At 45.8% G+C, this 18,254-nt stretch overlaps 1 protein-coding gene across 5 annotated transcripts; it reads left to right on the top strand.

Annotated features, from left to right (window-relative positions):
- Window positions 1-6,371: 6,371 nt before the first annotated feature.
- On the top strand, window positions 6,372-17,837 carry spns3 (SPNS lysolipid transporter 3, sphingosine-1-phosphate (putative)). Of its 5 annotated transcripts, none has more exons than XM_029249202.1 (13): window positions 6,372-6,646; window positions 8,444-8,694; window positions 8,824-8,889; window positions 9,655-9,791; window positions 10,766-10,917; window positions 11,009-11,075; window positions 12,160-12,302; window positions 12,404-12,556; window positions 12,679-12,836; window positions 13,337-13,402; window positions 13,929-14,027; window positions 15,055-15,226; window positions 17,387-17,836. In XM_029249202.1, exons 2-13 carry the CDS (start codon window positions 8,469-8,471, stop codon window positions 17,625-17,627), a joined length of 1,680 nt encoding a protein of 559 aa, XP_029105035.1. In that variant the 5' UTR covers window positions 6,372-6,646; window positions 8,444-8,468; the 3' UTR covers window positions 17,628-17,836. The 5 variants fall into 5 exon arrangements, with proteins under 5 accessions (XP_029105035.1, XP_029105037.1, XP_029105033.1 ...); XM_029249204.1 differs by having other exon boundaries at window positions 12,647-12,836; window positions 17,387-17,611; XM_029249200.1 differs by having other exon boundaries at window positions 12,216-12,556; window positions 17,387-17,837.
- Window positions 17,838-18,254: the final 417 nt, after the last annotated feature.

The raw sequence follows: 18,254 nt of genomic DNA, 5'->3' as shown, positions 1-18,254 counted from the left end.
ATCCCGCAGTCACGTGACTACGTGGTCCGTTCGATCCGCGAGACACGCGCTTGAGTTCGGCGTCAGAGCGCTAACCGAGCGCTGCGCGAAAGGCGTTTTCTCTTCAATGCAGTGATAAGTTCTGATAACAAGTGATCTGATTATAGCTGCTGTTGCAACGAAATAATTCTGGGCTTCGCATTGAAATATCCGCATTGATGAGAATCCTGTGCGAAGCGTTACAGTGTCCATCTGGGAAAAAAAAAGCTCTAAAACACGTCACAGGTGCCTATGTCGTTATACAAAATCAAGCAAAAGTGACAATATAATACTGTGATGTTATTAGAGGACTTAGTTGGTAGAGTATCACACAAAGTCCACTGTGCAGTTTACAATTTACTGATGGACAGACATGTATAGTTACAACTTGGACACAAAACATCAGCTAAACTGAAAACAATTATCCAATACTGTAATATATTTAAACATGTGTTTTAAACAGCATTATTTAAGATGACGTTAAGGAAATGAGATTAGAAGCAGTGAATCTGTGTAGATAATATACGATATGCACTAATATGAGTGAAGTATTGTAACAACTGTCAAGAGTTTGAGCGGGAACTGTGTTTAATGTACATAGTTGAATTATGGGTAAGATGGGAATAAAATGATCAACCGCTGGGAGGACTTACGTGGAAAATAAAGGGGTGTTTGTGTCTGGCAGTGGGAAGAGTGGCTTGAGGTGTAGGTTCCTGAGGAAAAGGGGCTCTTGAGAGAATTATTTTCCAAAAAAAAAAAAAAAAAAATTCCCTGTGTGCAAGTGTTCTAATAAAATGTCTATCATGAATACTGCCTGTGTGTCCTTCTTCGCCCCATCCGAACCCAGAGCGCTGCACGCCGCAGTATCGATATATTCTCAGTGAAGGTGTTCCAACAAATACACATTCAACAAGTAACACGTACTGCTATTTCAGGTGCTTATTGTACAAACAATAATAATCTTGTGCAGCTTCTCACGAGTGCTGCAGGACTGACGGCATCTCTTCGCGTTAAGAATGTAGAAAATTAGAAAAATCAGAAAATTAACGCAATGAAGTTGTAAAAAAGCTAAATTTGTGCTGATGTGATACATTCAGGTCACAGGCATGGCTCCCTTTTCCTTGTCTTGCTTTCCTGCTTGTCCTGCTAGTTGATTCCTTGTGGTGAGACTGTTGAGTGAAACTAATAATAATAATAATAATATTTACCTGACACATTCTCCAAAGCAACTTACAATATTCTGTTTGAATGATAAGCTACTTCCCACGATTTTCCCTACTTAAAAAGCGGTATAACTTTTACTCTATCAGTTCAGAGTAAATACATTGCTTAAAGGTACGACAGCAGGGGTTGGTATGAAAACCCTGCTTGTCCAGAGCATATCCTGAAATCACTGGGCACAAGGTTAGGAGGGGACACCCTAGACAGACACCAGTCCATCTCAGGGTTAGCAGATACACACACACCCAGTCACACACCGTGGGCAATTCAGTGTCACCAATCCACCTGAAGTGCATTTCTTTGGAGTGTGGGAGGAAACCGGAGCACCCAGGGGAAACTTACACGAACATGGGGGCCACCTGCAAACTCCACACACACTGAGCGGGGTTCAAACAGCCGATGCGCTCCCTTTCTTCAATAAAGTTTGAAAAAAACCTGTTGTGGTTCTCATGTCTGTGACATCCTTCCAGGCCAAACTAGGTCTAGGTTACACATCTCGTTACTTCCTGCAAAACCCACAAAAGCAAGAGTCTATTTCAATTTTCGTTCCGAGGTTTTGCCTGAGCTCTCAGTTTCCCTGAGTTATGTTTCCCTCTACCAGACACGCGTGTTTGTTCTGAGATCATAATCGATGATGGTGATTATGAACTCAGGAAAATGCACTCCTATAAAAAGAAAGATTCTCGAAACACCGCAGGGCATATCCTTTTGATGTAAAAAAATATGATGTTAAAAATAGATCATTACCTATTTCTGTGGACTAGAGAATCACAAATGAGTCCCTTATAAAATCAAAATCAAATAAGCTTAATTAAAGATTATACTTTTTGTTAGTTGAACCTTTATTTACCTGATCTATCCAAAAAACCTTTTACGGGAAATTGCCGCTTCCTCTCGACAGTATAATAGTGACAATAATTAATTGGATTTTTATGTGTTTCTAAACCGTGTTCATTTGGGCATTCAAAAAATAAATCAATATAATGCATTTAAAAAATATAAAGAAAACATGACATTGTACCCCTGGTCGATCAAAACTTGTCCAGAACCCAACATCATATTAATGACTTTGCTTGCAACTTTTGGAGTAATTTCAAAACTAGGTCAATTCAGCAAGCAGAGCATCGGGCTTCGTGCACCCCTACTTTTAGTTTAGTGTAAATCTGATCAGATCGTCTTAAAGTTCTGCAAACCTAGTTTTGTCTTTTCGCACCACGTTAAAAAAAGAAGGCGGCTCAGTGCTCAGCTGCAAATGGTCCAGAAAGTCCAGGTCTGCGCTAAAGGCGTTTGTGACGATAAAGAAATGATTCTTTTAATGGTTTTGAAAATGATGAGAATTGATAAAAATTGCCAGATTTTTACATTCTATATTTAGATAGGCTGCTTCTTCGATAATCTTCACACTTTGGCGCCTTCTCCAGCAGTGGACAATGCGGCTCTGACTCTTTGACCTCTCTGCATCGCTGTCCTCCGGTGCTCACAAGGTTGGCAACTTTCTCAAACTTGTCTTCTCCAGGAGCTGTGGATATTCAGTCATTTCTGTTACTCTGCTTCACGTTTATGATTGTTTCCTGATCTCCTTCCACTTTTCCATCAGCCCATCCACCCCAGCTTCCTTGTCTGTACCCTTTACCAGATTCTGGCGCAACTTAAAATCTCTTCTGCCCTTTTCCCTCTTTTTTGGTGTCACAACCTCCGTTGCACACACTGTAAAACACTCAGATTTGTCCACAGATGGTGCCCCCAATATCCTCTGCTCAACTCGATCCTCCTCTCTTCACTCTCTCTGTTCTGTAATTTTCAGACCAGCACATCCCACTGGCAGCCCATGATTATGAAACACACAATGCGTTCACAGACGTTAGCTCTGTGCTGCTGAACGGAACGGAAATGGAGGAAATCTCACAGCCTCACAGACTTAGGAGTTACATAGGAGCTCCGTGCATCCACACACTCTGCTGCTTTCTTAGTAAGTGGTGTGGTGCGGCTCCTTTTCTTCACCTCAGTCTCTCTCAGATGGTGTTCCTCAGGGCTCGCTGCTTGGCCCCTTATTCTTCTCAAGCTACGCTTTTTCCCATCACTCTTTCATTGCTTCCCATAGATCTCCTGTCACTGCTAGGATGATGGTACCCAGCTCTTCCTCTGTTTTCCCCTGCAGCTACAAACGTACCTTTTCCTATTCCAGTTTGCCTCTAAAACATCTGCGTCTGTCCTTGGATGACTTATCATCGTCTACAGCAAAGTCTTTCAAGATAGAGATCCTTCATCTCCAAGCAGGTCCATCCACCTGCTCACTTGACAAGCCATTCATTTCCTCTATTTTATTGCTCAAGAGCCAGGGAGTAATAACTAACCAGCTCAAGTCTCTACACATCGACATCAAAAGTTGAGCTTGCAGATCATGTATCTTCTGTAAAACTTTTACAGGGCCTGCTATTATCTTACAACACACCCTACACTGCTACTGGTCCAAGCCCTGGTTATATCTTACCTGAACTACTGCAACTGCCTCACATCTGGCCTTCTGAATGCTGTATCATCCAGCTGTGTTTGACCCACAAATAGTTCCCAAGTATCTCACCTCCTCATCTCTCCCCACTGGGTTCGTATAGCTGCTAGTGACTTGTTCAACACTAATCGGTTATGGCCTACAAGACCATCATTGGATCTAATCTCCAATACCAGCAGAATCTGATCACTCCCTACATCGCTACAAGAGAGCAATGCTCCTCCACCTCTTCCTGCTTTGTGGTCTCCCACTCTAGAAGTCCAACATCGAAAGTCCATACGTTTTCAGTTTTGGCTCTGATGTGACAGAATGAGCTTCTTCTCTTTCAGAACTTCCACCTTTTAGTGTTCCAAAATGCATTTCTTTCAGACCTACTTTGTCTTCATCTTGACAGTTACATACATTTGCACTACATTGTCTGCATCTATCATGGGGTGCGGTGGCGCAGTGGGTTGGACCGGGTCCTGCTCTCCGGTGGGTCTGGGGTTTGAGTCCCACTTGGGGTGCCTTGCGGCGGACTGGTGTCCCGTCCTGGGTGTGTCCCCTCCCCTTCTGGCCATACGCCCTGTGTTACCGGGTAGGCTCTGGTTCCCTGTGACCCCGTATGGGACAAGCGGTTCTGAAAATGTGTGTGTGTGTGTGTGTCTGCATGTAAGGGGGTGTGGTGGCGTAGTGGGTTGGACTGGTTCCTGCCCTCTGGTGGGTATGGGGTCTGAGTCCTGCTGGGGGGGTCTTGCGATGGACTGGTGTTGTGTCCCCTCCAACCTTATCCCCTGTATTGCTGGGTTAGGCTCCTGTGACCCAGTATGGGCCAAGTGGATTTTAGGCAGTGTGTGTGTGTATTTCCTGACTCTGACTCAATTCTATATCCAGCTGCTTGTGTAATGTGTGCCAGAAAAATGGCTGTATTGGACACACTGAACGTGCATCAGAAAATGCATTTTGGTATCTAAAGCTCTTTGTCTGTTGTGAAATATACTTTTGCTTACTCTGAGTTTTATGTGGTACGTTGAAGAAAAGCATCTGCCAAATGAAAAAATGTCAATTCTGATTTCGATTCTGTTTTTATACATGGTGGCTGTAAGCAGAAACTGATGCTCCTGAAACTCAGCTGGCGCTAGTATTAAGGACTAACTTTCAATAGAGCAGTTTTCGAAATGAAAGTTTAAAAGTAGTGGAAAAACAACCTGAAAACAGGTGACACTTGAAGAAACTCGCAGTAGTATGTCAGCATTAACACTGTCACTTCTTGAAAAAAACGCTGTTTTTTTTTAAATTTTTTTTTTAAATTGACTAACAAGGGACAGAATCCTCCCGGTTGATCTGGGACTAGTAAATTATGAAAGTGGAAGGAGACTCTGAATTCCACAACAAAATGAAAAAGTTACTGAATAACTTATTGAAACAAAGGCTACATGGCCTTTGTCCACATATATCTTGCAAACTCTAACCTTCAGACTTGACTTTGCAGTAAAATCCTCACTGCTTTCTCATTCCGATGACTGGAGCAGACACCAGGACTCGTCGGCGATTCAATTTTAAATTGATAGAATGGTCTGTTATGAATGGGGTGCGGTGGCGCAGTGGGTTGGACCGCAGTCCTGCTGTCCGGTGGGTCTGGGGTTCGAGTCCCACTTGGGGTGCCTTGCGACGGACTGGCGTCCCGTCCTGGGTGTGTCCCCTCCCCCTCCGGCCTTACGCCCTGTGTTGCCGGGTAGGCTCTGGTTCCCCGTGACCCCGTAAGGGACAAGCGGTTCTGAAAATGTGTGTGTGTGTGTGTGTGTGTGTGTGTGTGTGTGTGTGTGTGTGTGTGTGTGTGTGTGTGTGTGTGTGTGTGTGTGTGTGTGTGGTCTGTTATGTTGCTCTGGAAACTATAGACAGCGGTGATAAGTGAAAGTGTGTTTAAATGAGGGATTCGAACAAAAAAAAAAGACATCAGGTGCGCTCCATAATTTCCATGCACATTTTCTAGATTCCTAGAATTAAATCTGGGATTTCTAAGAAATAAGTCTGCAAAGCTGACTTACCTGACTTTTAGCTGACTTTTCAGCGCCAGCGATAAAAATAATTCTTTTCGCCTTTGATTTGTGCTTGTATATTTTTTTCAGCTTATAAAGAAGATGTAACCCTGCGCCACCGGTTAATCCCACGGAAACCTCAACTGCAAGCAGCAGTACGCATGATCTGAAAATGGTTCAAATTTTCCATTCTGAAAGGTGCATTACATTTCCATATACTGTATAAATTATAAAGGGGCGCAGTGGGTTGGACCGGGTCCTGCTCTCCAGTGGGTCTGGGGTTCGAGTCCCGCTTGGGGTTCCTTGCGGTGGAGTGGCGTCCCGTCCTGGGTGTGTCCCCTCCCCCTCCGGCCTTACGCCCTGTGTTACCGGGTAGGCTGCGGTTCCCCGTGACCCCGTATGGGACGAGCGGTTCAGAAAGCGTGTGTGTATATGTATATAAATCACAATAAAACATAATATAGAATAATTTGTCTAACCTGTTCCACTGACTACGAGGCCATTTTATTATGTCTGTTTCGCTCGCGAATCATGATCATGTGGACACTTTTCTCATTGTCTGCACGGTGCCGCAACAGTCACAACATTGAGCGTAACTTCCTCGCCGGAGGGTACGCGTGCGCTACAATGAGGAACTGTCTGCAAGCATATGACAAGAAATTAGGGGAAGGGCCTTTTGCGTTAACTCAGTAATAAGCAGCAGTGTATAAAAGCCGCCGGGAGCTGCTGTTGCTGCTGCTGCTGCTGCTGCTAAGGCGAAGTGTCAAGTGACCCGAAGCAGCCTCGCTTACCGCGCAAGGACCGCGAGAAGCCGCTTCCCAACGCACGATGGAGTGACCCGCCGCAGGGGGGACCGCCAGTCATCGCCGACCGGCGTGCCGTAAGCCTCGCTCTCTTCGAAAAGAACCGACGACGGCATCGCGGAAAGCTCTTCAAGTTCTTGTCTTGGCGACATCATTGATTCGATGGTGTCACTGAGATAAACAATCTGTCTGAAACGGGAAGGCGCCACATTCACACTGTGTGACTGTTGTAAAAGAGCAGCGCGCGGCGACACACGGGGTTACTTTCTTTTTTACTCTGTTCTCTCCGTGTTAAGGATATAATTGACACATTCGCCGCGCTGGGTACAGTTTTATTTTTAAACGAGAAAGAGAAGCTCGAAATTCTGTAGGGGGAGGGGGGGGGGGGACATGATGATCTCTCTCGAGGCATGTTTGGTGCCAGTTTTTTTCTTACGTGCAGAAAAAGTTTCTTCGTTTATTACGCTACTGACAAGCACTGCATTTTGTACCGCGGGCCGTTATTTATTTATTCACTTTATTTATTACTTCACCGGCCACACTGGTACTGCAATTTTGCGCTGCAGCAGATCAGTAAAACGGGGATAAACCAGAAGCAAGCCGATATCTTCAGGAAGATTAATAGTTAATTTTACACTGTGATAAAGATCGGCGTGAAAGGAATGAGTGACAGCGTGCAGGAGACGTGTCTTCGAAACACATTTCGGTTCTACTCTTGCCTTGGGTACTGCAGTTCAGGAAACAAAAAAAGCGTAAATATCTCAATAACGGCCGTTTATTCCCAACCTGGGGTTTGCGCAGTGGCGCAGTGGGTCGGACCAGGTCCTGCTCTCCAGTGGGTCTGGGGTTCGAGTTCCGCTTGGAGTGCCTTGCGGTGGACTGGCGTCCCGTCCTGGGTGTGTCCCCTCCCCCTCCGGCCTTTCGCCCTGTCTTGTTGGGTTAGGCTCCAGTTCCCTGCAACCCCATATGGGACAAGCGGTTCAGAAAGTGTGTGTGTATTTATTCCCAACCTTTTCTGCTTCAGTCTGACAAAAATGTTCCTGCTCTTCCGCTAAACTCCTTTGCTCGGTTATGTGTGAAGAAGGACTGTTGTTGGGAACAGGAGTAGCGCAGTCCGGCAGATGCCGTTTTAAAGGACAAGTCTAATGTGGCGTCTGGGGTAATGTGATTACGGTGACATTCCAAAAAAAATTCCGCGGTCGTATTAGAGTAAACTCTGTTTGGCTGGACGCCTTCTGGTGAAACTGAGGAGAAGCTCTTCACCCATTAATTCCGACACTCGTCTAAAACCGTACAGAAGTAGCATCCGGACGTTTGGTTGCTTCTGCAAGGGATACCATTACAGTTGGTGTATTTACATTACGATATCTCTCTAAATGTTTTCGATGTGGGTGTCTGCCTCTGGCCGCTTCATTCTCCCACAAGAGTAAAAACTCGGCCCCAAAGCGGCGGAATGAGCTCCCTCGTTCCCTCAGGACTGCTGAATCCCTTGTACCACTCAGAAAAGCTCTCTAAACCCTCCCCACCTCCTGGAATGTCCAGGAATTTATAACAACACTATCTGAGGCGGTTATCAGCATATTTCCTATCTGAAACATTTCTATAAGCAGCTACTTGAGCGGGTTCGCACGACGTGAGATTTCCGGGGGACCGCTTGAGCAACGCGTACCAGCGACGGTTTGATCAGGCTGCGCGGAGCGCTGTCGAACGATGCTTCGATGATCCAGCGTCTGTATCTAAGGCTCTTTATCTGTTACGCGCTGCGTTCTCGAACGCTCTGAACCGTACGTCGTTGCGTAGAATAAGCGTTGAAGTTAAACGGGGTTTTTTCAGCAGAAGCCCAGGAAAACTTGCAGGTTCTTGCTTATTTACAGGTGGGTGGCGGCGAGACATCGAGACATGGAGCTGAACGCGGTCGCAAGGCCCGATCCAGGGGTGGAGACCACGGGTCTGAGCACCATCTCGGGCTCGTTGCAGCGGTACGGGTCCGTGAGGGACGGCCCGGCGACGGCTACCACCTCGGTGCCCGAGACGGCTGCCGTCATGCCCAAGCGACTGTACGTCGTGGTCGCGGTACTCTGTTACGTGAACCTACTAAATTACATGGACCGCTACACTATTGCAGGTGAGATCTGACATCTGCACGATCGCTGAGTCTCCCTCCGTGTGATATCCTGCATACCGTACAATCCGCTGTGTTGTAACACGCACTTCTTACTCTTTTTTTTTTTTTTTTTTTTTTTTTACTTTTTAGGTGTTCTTCTCAACATCCAGAAATATTTCAATGTTACTGACAGCCTGGCTGGACTGCTGCAGACAGGTACGCGAACGGCCCTCGGCTTTTCAGTTTCGGGGGGGGGGGGGGGGGGGGAAACTCATTCATTGCGTGCGACGATCGAACTGCAGCCCTGTGTGGAAGACGAAAAAAGCTGCACTTTGCTGTGATCACAAACAGGAAAGAGGCTCCTACATACCAGTATAACAGGTGGAATGAATTTTTTGCTGCGTCCAAACCATCGGGCGATCGGCCCACCCACGCCCCTCGCAGCTCTTGCTCAAATTTCTGCCTGTTTTACAAGAGCGATGACATTGCATTTTGCCTACAAGGGCAACAATAACTTATTCTTCCCTTTTTCTCACTGCGGCATCTCCCTTTAGACGAAGCATAAACTAGTACACGGGTTTAAACATCCCTTCTTTCCCACGACTGCAAACTGACGACTTCTGTGTTTGAGTAAAGAAATGACATTTACTCGTGTAGCCGACGCTTTTCTCCAAAGCAGCTGACGGCGTTGAGTTACTTACGATTTTTTACCCATTTATACAGCTGGGCAATTTATGGTAAGTACCTTGTTCAAGGGCACTAGAGCCGGAGGTGGGATTTAAGACTGCAACCTTTGCGTCCAAAGGCAGCAGCTGTAAGCACTAGGCTACCGGAGCGTTAGAAGAGTCCCCCCGCACCGTACACGGTCCACCAAGACCTTGCCACGGCCAATCTCACTACGGCTGTAACTAGGTCAGCGTGTCGACAACTAGTTTGCACGCTGCCCTGTTTCATTTACTGCATCCTTCGCTTTCTTTGCAGTTTTCATCTGCAGTTTCATGCTGCTGGCCCCTGTTTTCGGGTACCTTGGCGACCGGTACAACAGGAAGATTATCATGGTGGCTGGGCTGTGCATCTGGACCTTCACTACCCTCGGAAGCTCTTTCATCACTCAGTCGGTAAAGTAATGGAGGAAAAGCTGTTACCAAACATTCTGGGAAAGGCCTGAGTATGTTAATCAACGATGATTTGCGCAATGATTCTTCTGCGTTGTTCCAAAGTCTACGGCTTGATAGGACGTTGACAAGGAGGGAGAAAATGAAAGCGTTAATTCATCTTACTAGCAAATAAACATACTCATAAGACTAAATTTAGTAACAAAAAACTTAGTTCTTTTATAATGATGTCATGCAGTACATCCATATCATCTTAACCTCCAGTAAAGCTCTAGAAGTTCTTGAGCTAAGTACTTATTTTAAGCTTTTTGTGTAAAATTTGTTACCCTGACATTCATATCTCTCTTTATTATACTGTGTTTTCTTTGTGCTGTTTGTTTCGCTAAGAAATAATATTTTTTGGGTGCACTTGGAACGAGTTACATTTACATTTATTCAATTAGCAGACACTTCTCTCCAAAGCAACTTACAATGGATACTCTGTAGTGTTATTAGCCCACACACCTTATTCACCACGGTGACTTACACTGCTAGATACACTACTTACAATGGGTCACTCATCCATATATCAGTGGAACACACAGACTATGGGGGAACCTGAGCAGCATGGTTTTGGACTGTGGGAGGAAACCAGAGCACCCAGAGGAAACCCACACAGACACAGGGAGAAGATGCAAACTCCACACAGACTGAGCGGGGATCAAATCCACGTCCTCTCCCACCACCCAGGCGCTGTGAGACAGCAGCGCTACTCACTGTGCTAGCACGCCCCCAGGTTCAGATATTCCCCTTAAGAAAAAATGGTATTTGTCATCTCGATTTTTGCCCAGTGAATAGATTTCCAGGAGCAAAACAGGTTTGTAAACCAAGGAGCGGGTGCATTTACAAAATCGGATATCCGTTAATCCATTTTTAGCGTTTCGCTGCAGTCGTCGGTGAGCCGGCTAGCGGATCACTAACAGAAACGTTTCTTGCAGAACTTCTGGGTGTTCATTCTGACGAGAGCTTTGGTCGGCACAGGAGAGGCCAGCTACTCCACCATCGCTCCCACCATCATCGGGGATCTCTTCTCTGGCTTTGAAAGGACCATCATGATTGCTTTCTTCTACATCTTCATCCCCGTGGGAAGGTGAACATTTTGTATGACAAAAGAGATCTTATGCACATTGAGCAGCCAAGCACATGACTTAATACCCCTAGATCTGGTTCTGTCTTCTCAGTGGCCTTGGATACATAGCAGGATCTGCCATTGCAAATGCCACCGGGGATTGGCACTGGGCACTACGGGTAAGATTTACCGCTCATTTGCAGCTCAGCTCGGACACGCTGACGGCTATTTAGAGTGCAAAGTGGCACTGATGACATGTTAATTCCAAGATTCATTAGCTAATTTAAAATGATAGAAAAAGAAACCCAGTAAATAACTAACAATAATGATCACAAATTGGTCTGTCATGTTTAGTTTGGGTGTAAATAGTTCCCTCTATGCACATATTTATGTTAATTTATAGCGTGAGAGGGACTGGAATGTTTAATGAAAATCTTCTAATGATATTTGTAACGAAAATATGAGGGCGGGTTGAAAAGTTTTGACACGGCACCTGCCATTCCACATTGGGGGATTCCTTGTTCGTCCTCCTTTCCGAAGCACCTTCCCTCGTACTCTGCGCGCTTCTTGCAGCGCCTCAAAAACTTCTCAAAGACGCTCGACAGCTGATTTCTCCACGCTGCGGTTAAGGCGTCGGTCGTAGGGTTTTTCTCCTCTTCGTAGATCATTTACACCGGATGTTCTATCACATCGAAGGTCATCGCTCACTCTGAAATGATTCCACCACCCAAATACCGTTGCCCTGCTCTTTATCTCTGTTCTATATACTTGAGCCCACATTTCAAAAGTCCCCAAAGGCCTTGAGCACTTTTCCTGAGCTTTGCACAAAATTCAATTCCACGTCTTTGAAGAAAGATTACTTGTGGCAGCCATTGGAAGCTAGGGGTGAAACTACTGGGCGATGCTAGGACTAAAGAGAAAGCGGTCCCGCTACCGATGTACAGTCCCAAGGCCAAGACCTCGACTCCCCCACCACCGTACGACCGCAGCACAAATGGGATGTGCGCAGTATAGCCCGTCTCCAAACCTTTCGCTCAACCCTCGATCCGTTGTCCAGAGGTTCTTGCGCAGCTTTCGGTGTTCGGTTTCAGTGTTACATTTAGGTCAGAGCATATTTTCTTGAATCTGCAGATAGTGCTTTGGGTACTGAACAACGAAATGGTATGGCGAAAGCGGTACTTAAGGGATGATGCAAGGCTGCATGAAGAAAGGCTGTGCTGTGGACTTAATGAGACGTCAAATGTCCCATTGCTCTTGTTGCAGGTTAATCCCATTCTGGGTTTCATAGGCCTTATCTTACTCATGCTGATTGTCCCTAGTCCTCCTCGAGGGGCTTCGGAAACCCAGGGAGCAGTCCATCTAGAGAACACTCCTTACATGGAAGATGTCAAGTACCTCCTGAAGAAGTCAGTCAACACAGCACACACATATGTTCCACACCGCGAAAAACACGCTGCACGATAAGAGGTTTCCTGGTTCCTGTCTGTTTGTCCTTGCTGTTCTCCAGTCGGAGTTTCGTGTGGTCCTCGCTGGGGGTCACCGCCATGGCCTTCGTGACGGGCGCCTTGGCCTTCTGGACGCCGGTCTTCCTGTATCGGGCTCAGGTGAAACAGGGACGATGCCGCCCCTCCTCCGAGGATCCGTGTAACACCGAAGACAGGTATCGTCCGCGTCTCGGCCTTTGACTTCCAGATTCGGCTCCCCTTCCGAACGCGCCCGCAGCCGCCCGGTGCTCTTTGTGTTTTTCCAGCTTTAAGTTTGGAGTTATTACCGTGGTGACAGGAATTCTGGGAGTCGTCATGGGGACGTACATTTCCAGAAAGCTGCGACACAGGTTGCCCAATGCCGATCCTTTGATCTGCGCGGTGGGCATGCTCACTTCGTCCCCCTGCTTCTTCTTCGCCATTGTTCTGGCCGACAGGAGCATCGCAGCCACTTATGTAAGAATGAACTATTGCGCCTTTTCATATACTAAAGTACTACGTATACTAACTACATGGATGGATGGATGGATGGATAGATATTTGTGACCAATGATATTAAGTACAATTATGGAGCGGAAAGAAGATGTGATTTGAGATCCAGCATTGAAGAAAGGTCTCAAAACATGTCTCTTTCAGACTCGCTTCCTGCCACATCTCCCATCTACTCCGTTAACACAGATAATTTGTCACAAGTACACTAGTATTTCCTACCAATTCTATGCACAGCTGCCCAGGTAACGCATGCTGGATTAAACGGCGACGTCTGACTAACTGACTGTACTTTGAGAGTCCCCGCGTCTGTGTCTCGTTGATGAAACGCACTTTCGTTTTCGCTGGGTCGTACTTCGCTTTGGAGAAACGCGTCCGTTAAATTAATTAACGGGAACGTAAAAGTACGCGTTAAACGGGTTTTCCTGAACCTCCACCAGTGGTCTCTTTACGCTTGTCTTCCCCAGGTGTTTATTGCAGTTGGAGAGACGTTGCTTTCGCTGAACTGGGCGATACTCGCCGACATCCTCCTGGTGAGCGTGACCCCCTGGCACTAAGCCACAGACCGCAAACCCTTGCATTACTCAAAATGCTCCTATAAATCGCATGCGGCACAACAGACAGCCAGGAAAATAAGGCGTTTTGATCGTTAAAGCATTCACTTTGCACGTACACCGACGCATGAAGAAGAATGCAGGAAGAAAGGGAAAGAAAAGGTTGCTTATAGCATTTAACTGTGATCGATCACTCACTCTTGGTAACGGCTTGTCAAGATGCAGGATCACGGTGGTCCAGAGCTTATTCCAGAAGCATATGTCACCAGGGTAAACAGGATACACCCTGGGAAGGGCAGCAGTCCATTACAGGGTAGCCACACACACACACACACACACACACATACTCACACACTATAGGAAGTGCTTCATATTTCTGGACTCCAAAATAAATATTTTAATTCCAGTTCAAGCAATTCAGCGCCTGTTTTAATTCCAGTTCGACTTCTGCAATTCTGGCCATAATTTGTACCGTTACCAAACCATTCGTTGCATTTTCTTTTAGTATGTTGTCATACCGACGAGGAGGGCGACAGCCGAAGCCCTGCAGATTATGGTCTGCCATCTCCTTGGCGACGCAGGAAGCCCTGCCCTTCTGGGTTTGGTAAGTCTGGGCGGTAAAATGTACCACGTTCCTGCTGTGCTGCCGTTCAGCTCAGGTTATCTGTCATTTTATAATCGCTTGGTTATTACGAGCTCATTGGAAGTCGCTTTGGAGAAAAGCGTCTGCTAAATAAAGAAATGCAAATAAATGTTATGACTGCAAGTAAACCAACAACGCTTACGAGTCATGCAATGCAGCATAAAATGTTTCATTCGGACACTCCCTTTGTCAAGTTTCATGATTTTGCACCACACGTGTATTGGGAAGGGGCTCTGCTGTATGGGCGCTAATCATGCACGCTTTGGCTGATGACTTCATGGCCGTAACGACGGATGTTTGGAACATCAAGCGAAATTAAAGGCCAAATCAAGAGACACTACGTAAGGTGTTCGCCTTACTGCTACCACCACTGCTACAACATAAGCTTCATTCGGGCACAAAATGCAATAACTGCTACGGAGGAACTAAGAGGCAGGCCTATCACACCGTGTCTGACCGAAAACCAAAACTGAAAGATTTGCATAAACAAGTTATTTCAGCCGTAACCTCCTCTTCGGGCAGCCGCGTGTATCTGGTCAATCTCTAGTTCATCAAGATGCTTAATCTGAGACACAACATTATGAAAGCGCAACCCTTAAGTTCTGCGAGCTGGGTTTACCATTTACCCTACAGCACGGGAACCGTATATTACTGTAAATTCACTGCTTATGTTTTTTGTGAAGTAGCGCTCTTCTTGGGAGGATTGCCCACCCCAAGGGCTAAGCACAAATCGAGACACATAAACACTCAAAGTCAACTTAAACGTGCCTATTTTGAACATCTGTGCAGCAGGTGCTTATGTCTGCTCTCACTACTGGCACCGAGGGGACTGCGTTCGACGAACAACCGCTGTGATTTGTTCTTGAAAACTGCGGCTCGTGAGCAGGAACCTTCTTCGACCTCGACAGGAGCGACATCCCCCCGTGTGACTTCTGCATTACTCCGCTGACACCCGTGTCTAACCACGGCTTTGCCTTCTCTCTCGCAGATTTCGGACGCAGTGAGCAGGTCCAACCCCGACTCTTACAGCTGGATGTTCCGCAGCCTCGAGTACAGCTTCCTGCTGTGTCCCTTCATAGGGGTCCTGGGGGGCATGTTCTTCCTCCTGACCGCCCTGTACATCGCAGAGGACAGGAAGGCCGCGCAGATGCTGACCGCAGGTAACGGCAGATTGCCAGATTGCGCCTCACCTCTCGCCGCGCCCTCCGGCTTCACTGAGCGATGCAGGGTTGAGAGTTGAGTCATGTTCCACCGTGACCGTAAGCCTCCACAGTTCTCACCAGAGAGACCTTCCCATACCGAGGCTGAGATGAGTCACGCACAGAGCCCACGCCGTACCGGGTCGAGCACCAAACCGCTGCTACTGCCCACACTTTCCTTCCTGGAGCCCCTCAACGGGCAATGTGGCGTGGAGGTCGGGAAGATTATACGCTCGTATTGACGGAGTTCGCTTTTGACACCGTGCAACCCCCACCCCCCACCTCGACTGGTGGATTATTTGTTTTTATCAGCCTTCCTGTCAGCTGACCCTGTTTTTGCCGACAAACTAACCATCTCAGATAATATCCTTCAGGTTCTTTCATACAACCGGCGCTCGGTGATGCTACTGTTTTTCATTTTCAACTGATAAAAAGTGGTTAAAAGTAGCGCTCGGGACACACACACACACACACACACACACACACACACACACACACACACACACTTCTGATGTTATATTTATTCCAACCAACCAACGTCTACAGCCGCTTGTCCCATGCGGGTCGCGGCGAGCCGGAGCCTTACCCGGCAACGCAGGGCGCGAGGCCGTGGGGGAAGGGGACACACCCAGGACGGGACGCCAGTCCACCGCAGGGCACCCCAAGCAGGGCTCAAAACCCAGACCCACCACACAGCAGGCACCTAGTAAACCCACCACACCACTGTGCCCCGCACCTCCTCCCCTTTTACTTATTCTTTTGTCGAAAAAGAAAACAGGTCACGCTTCGTAATGTTAAATCTTTCCCTATTTTTCTTATTAGTATTACATTTTTTTGTATATTTTCTTGAGAATTTTGTTAAGGGCAAACGATGCTTATGCAAAAAACATGGCGTGTAGATGCGATTATAGACAGAAAGCTTCTTAACTCAATTTTATATATTTCTCACATTACCTAATTTTTTAAAAGAAAGTGACTTTTAGTAATTTACATTTTTTGAATATTCTTAGATATGGCTGTATGACTACCCTTCCTAACTATTCTGAGTTGAGCTTCAGTTATACCTCCTTCCCTCTTATAATACTGCACTGACTTATAAAAATATATGCACAGTTTTTTTTTTCTCTCTTTTCATATAACTGTCTTATTACTCAATGCATCAGTATTTCTCTCCCAGTAACACAACAATTTACACCAGCAACAGGTATTTTATTCACTGTCCACTATGTGTTTCACTCTGCAAAGCACATGGACACCATGCTTGTTTCATAACAAAACTACTAAGTACTCTATGTACTTCCTGCTTCCTACTTCCTGTCACATTGCCGGTCTCAACCAATCATGACACTGATTGTGGTAAACCTAAATCATAACTGAAACATCAGATTCCATACTAACCTTTGGGAAAAAACTGCCTAGATATGGAAACATTGACAAATTTAAATGATATAAACCGCCTTTATAAGATGAATACACTTTCACAATTGTAAATGAATGTAATAATTTGGATAAAAAGTGATAGAATTCAGTAGTTTTTGTAACAATTTCTATAGAATGTGTTGATACTGCCATTGTTTCATATTAATTTACCCTTTGGATAATTTTTTATTTTATTTTTTATCCAAGAACCAATTATTTTTTTTCTATATGAAATATGCTTAAGTGACCCCTAATAACAGAAATTGATGTAATGTGGTGATTTCACGCAATGTTTTAACCGTGTTAGGTGACAGGTGGATGTATTATGCTCTTTTACATATTTGCATTTTCTAGTATATTGACTGCTAATAAAAATGGATATTTTACTGGAACAATATAAGGCTTAAGAACTACTGCAGGACCTCTAGAGAGATTTCAAGTCACAAGGCCATGTCCTTAACCACTGCATTACCTGCTCACCACCTTAGATTTACAATTTACATTTATTCATTTAGTCCCTCTTCTCCAAAGAGATGTACAGAAAAGTCCCGAAAGGGCTCAAGAAACACTTTAATAAAGACAATTAATATTACTTATCTAGACTAGAAGGCAAAAGAACTTGTGTCTTTATTGTCAAATGTAAAGAAACAGATAATCCTAACTGGACAACTAAACCCTTTAACTCCTTTTTTTTTTTTTCAGGAAAAGCTCCCGTTTTAGGACAAACTCCTGTTTCAGGACAAATTCCTGTTTCAGGACAAGATCCCGTTTCAGGAAAAAATCCTGTTTCGGGACAAGATCCCCTTCCATCGGTGTCAACCTGCCACCCCATCCACCTGACCTCGGAGGCATGACCACAAAAGAGCCAGCTGTGACCTGGTCAGAAGCCAACTGGTGTGATCTGAACCAAACTCAAACCCAATACTTGTCAGGTGCTCAGTGAGCTGTGAGATGCTGCTCCAAAAGCTGGTCAGAGTAGAAGTTTTAAGTGGAAAAACATGTGGCTAAATCCTCATCAGATTTACAGTCTGCTTGAATTCAGCTTGTAATCAATGTTGACAAAAGCCTTTTCTGCTTCTCTTCAAATACAGTTTTTTTTATTTTTAAATTTATCTCTGGGGGGTGTGGTGGCGCAGTGGCACAGTGGGTTGGACCACAGTCCTGCTCTCCGGTGGGTCTGGGGTTCGAGTCCTGCTTGGGGTGTCTTGTGACGGACTGGCGTCCTGTCCTGGGTGTGTCCCCTCCCCCTCCGGCCTTCCGCCCTGTGTTATGGGGTAGGCTCTGGTTCCCTGTGACCCTGTATGGGACAAGCGGTTTGGAAAGTGTGTGTGTGTGTATATTTATTTCTATAGTTCACTCTGATATTTAGTGATGTTAGTTATCTCTAAGCTCAAACCCACCATCTGATGTATGTACCACTGGGTCCACTATACAAGATTTTCCACCTTCTCCAGAAAGGATCATTTTACAATTTTTAACAAGAAGTATCTTAAATTCGGAGGGGTGCGGTGGCGCAGTGGGTTGGACCACGGTCCTGCTTTCAGGTGGGTCTGGGGTTCGAGTCTTGCTT

The sequence above is a fragment of the Scleropages formosus genome, chromosome 25 (genome assembly GCF_900964775.1).
Source record: "Scleropages formosus chromosome 25, fSclFor1.1, whole genome shotgun sequence".
NCBI lineage: Eukaryota > Metazoa > Chordata > Actinopteri > Osteoglossiformes > Osteoglossidae > Scleropages > Scleropages formosus.
The sequence above is the reverse complement of the archived record's forward strand: the minus strand, read 5'-3'. Positions and strand labels throughout refer to the sequence as shown.

What these genes read in the sequence shown, in the direction of transcription:
- spns3 (XM_029249200.1), top strand. Translation starts at nt 8,469, where the DNA reads ATGGAGCTGAACGCGGTCGCAAGGCCCGATCCAGGGGTGGAGACCACG. An exon ending in CCGTGTAACACCGAAGACAG is followed by an intron (nt 12,557 to 12,678) that starts GTATCGTCCGCG and finishes CCGTGGTGACAG; the next exon opens with GAATTCTGGGAGTCGTCATG. An exon ending in CGCGCAGATGCTGACCGCAG is followed by an intron (nt 15,227 to 17,386) that starts GTAACGGCAGAT and finishes TTTTTTTTTCAG; the next exon opens with GAAAAGCTCCCGTTTTAGGA.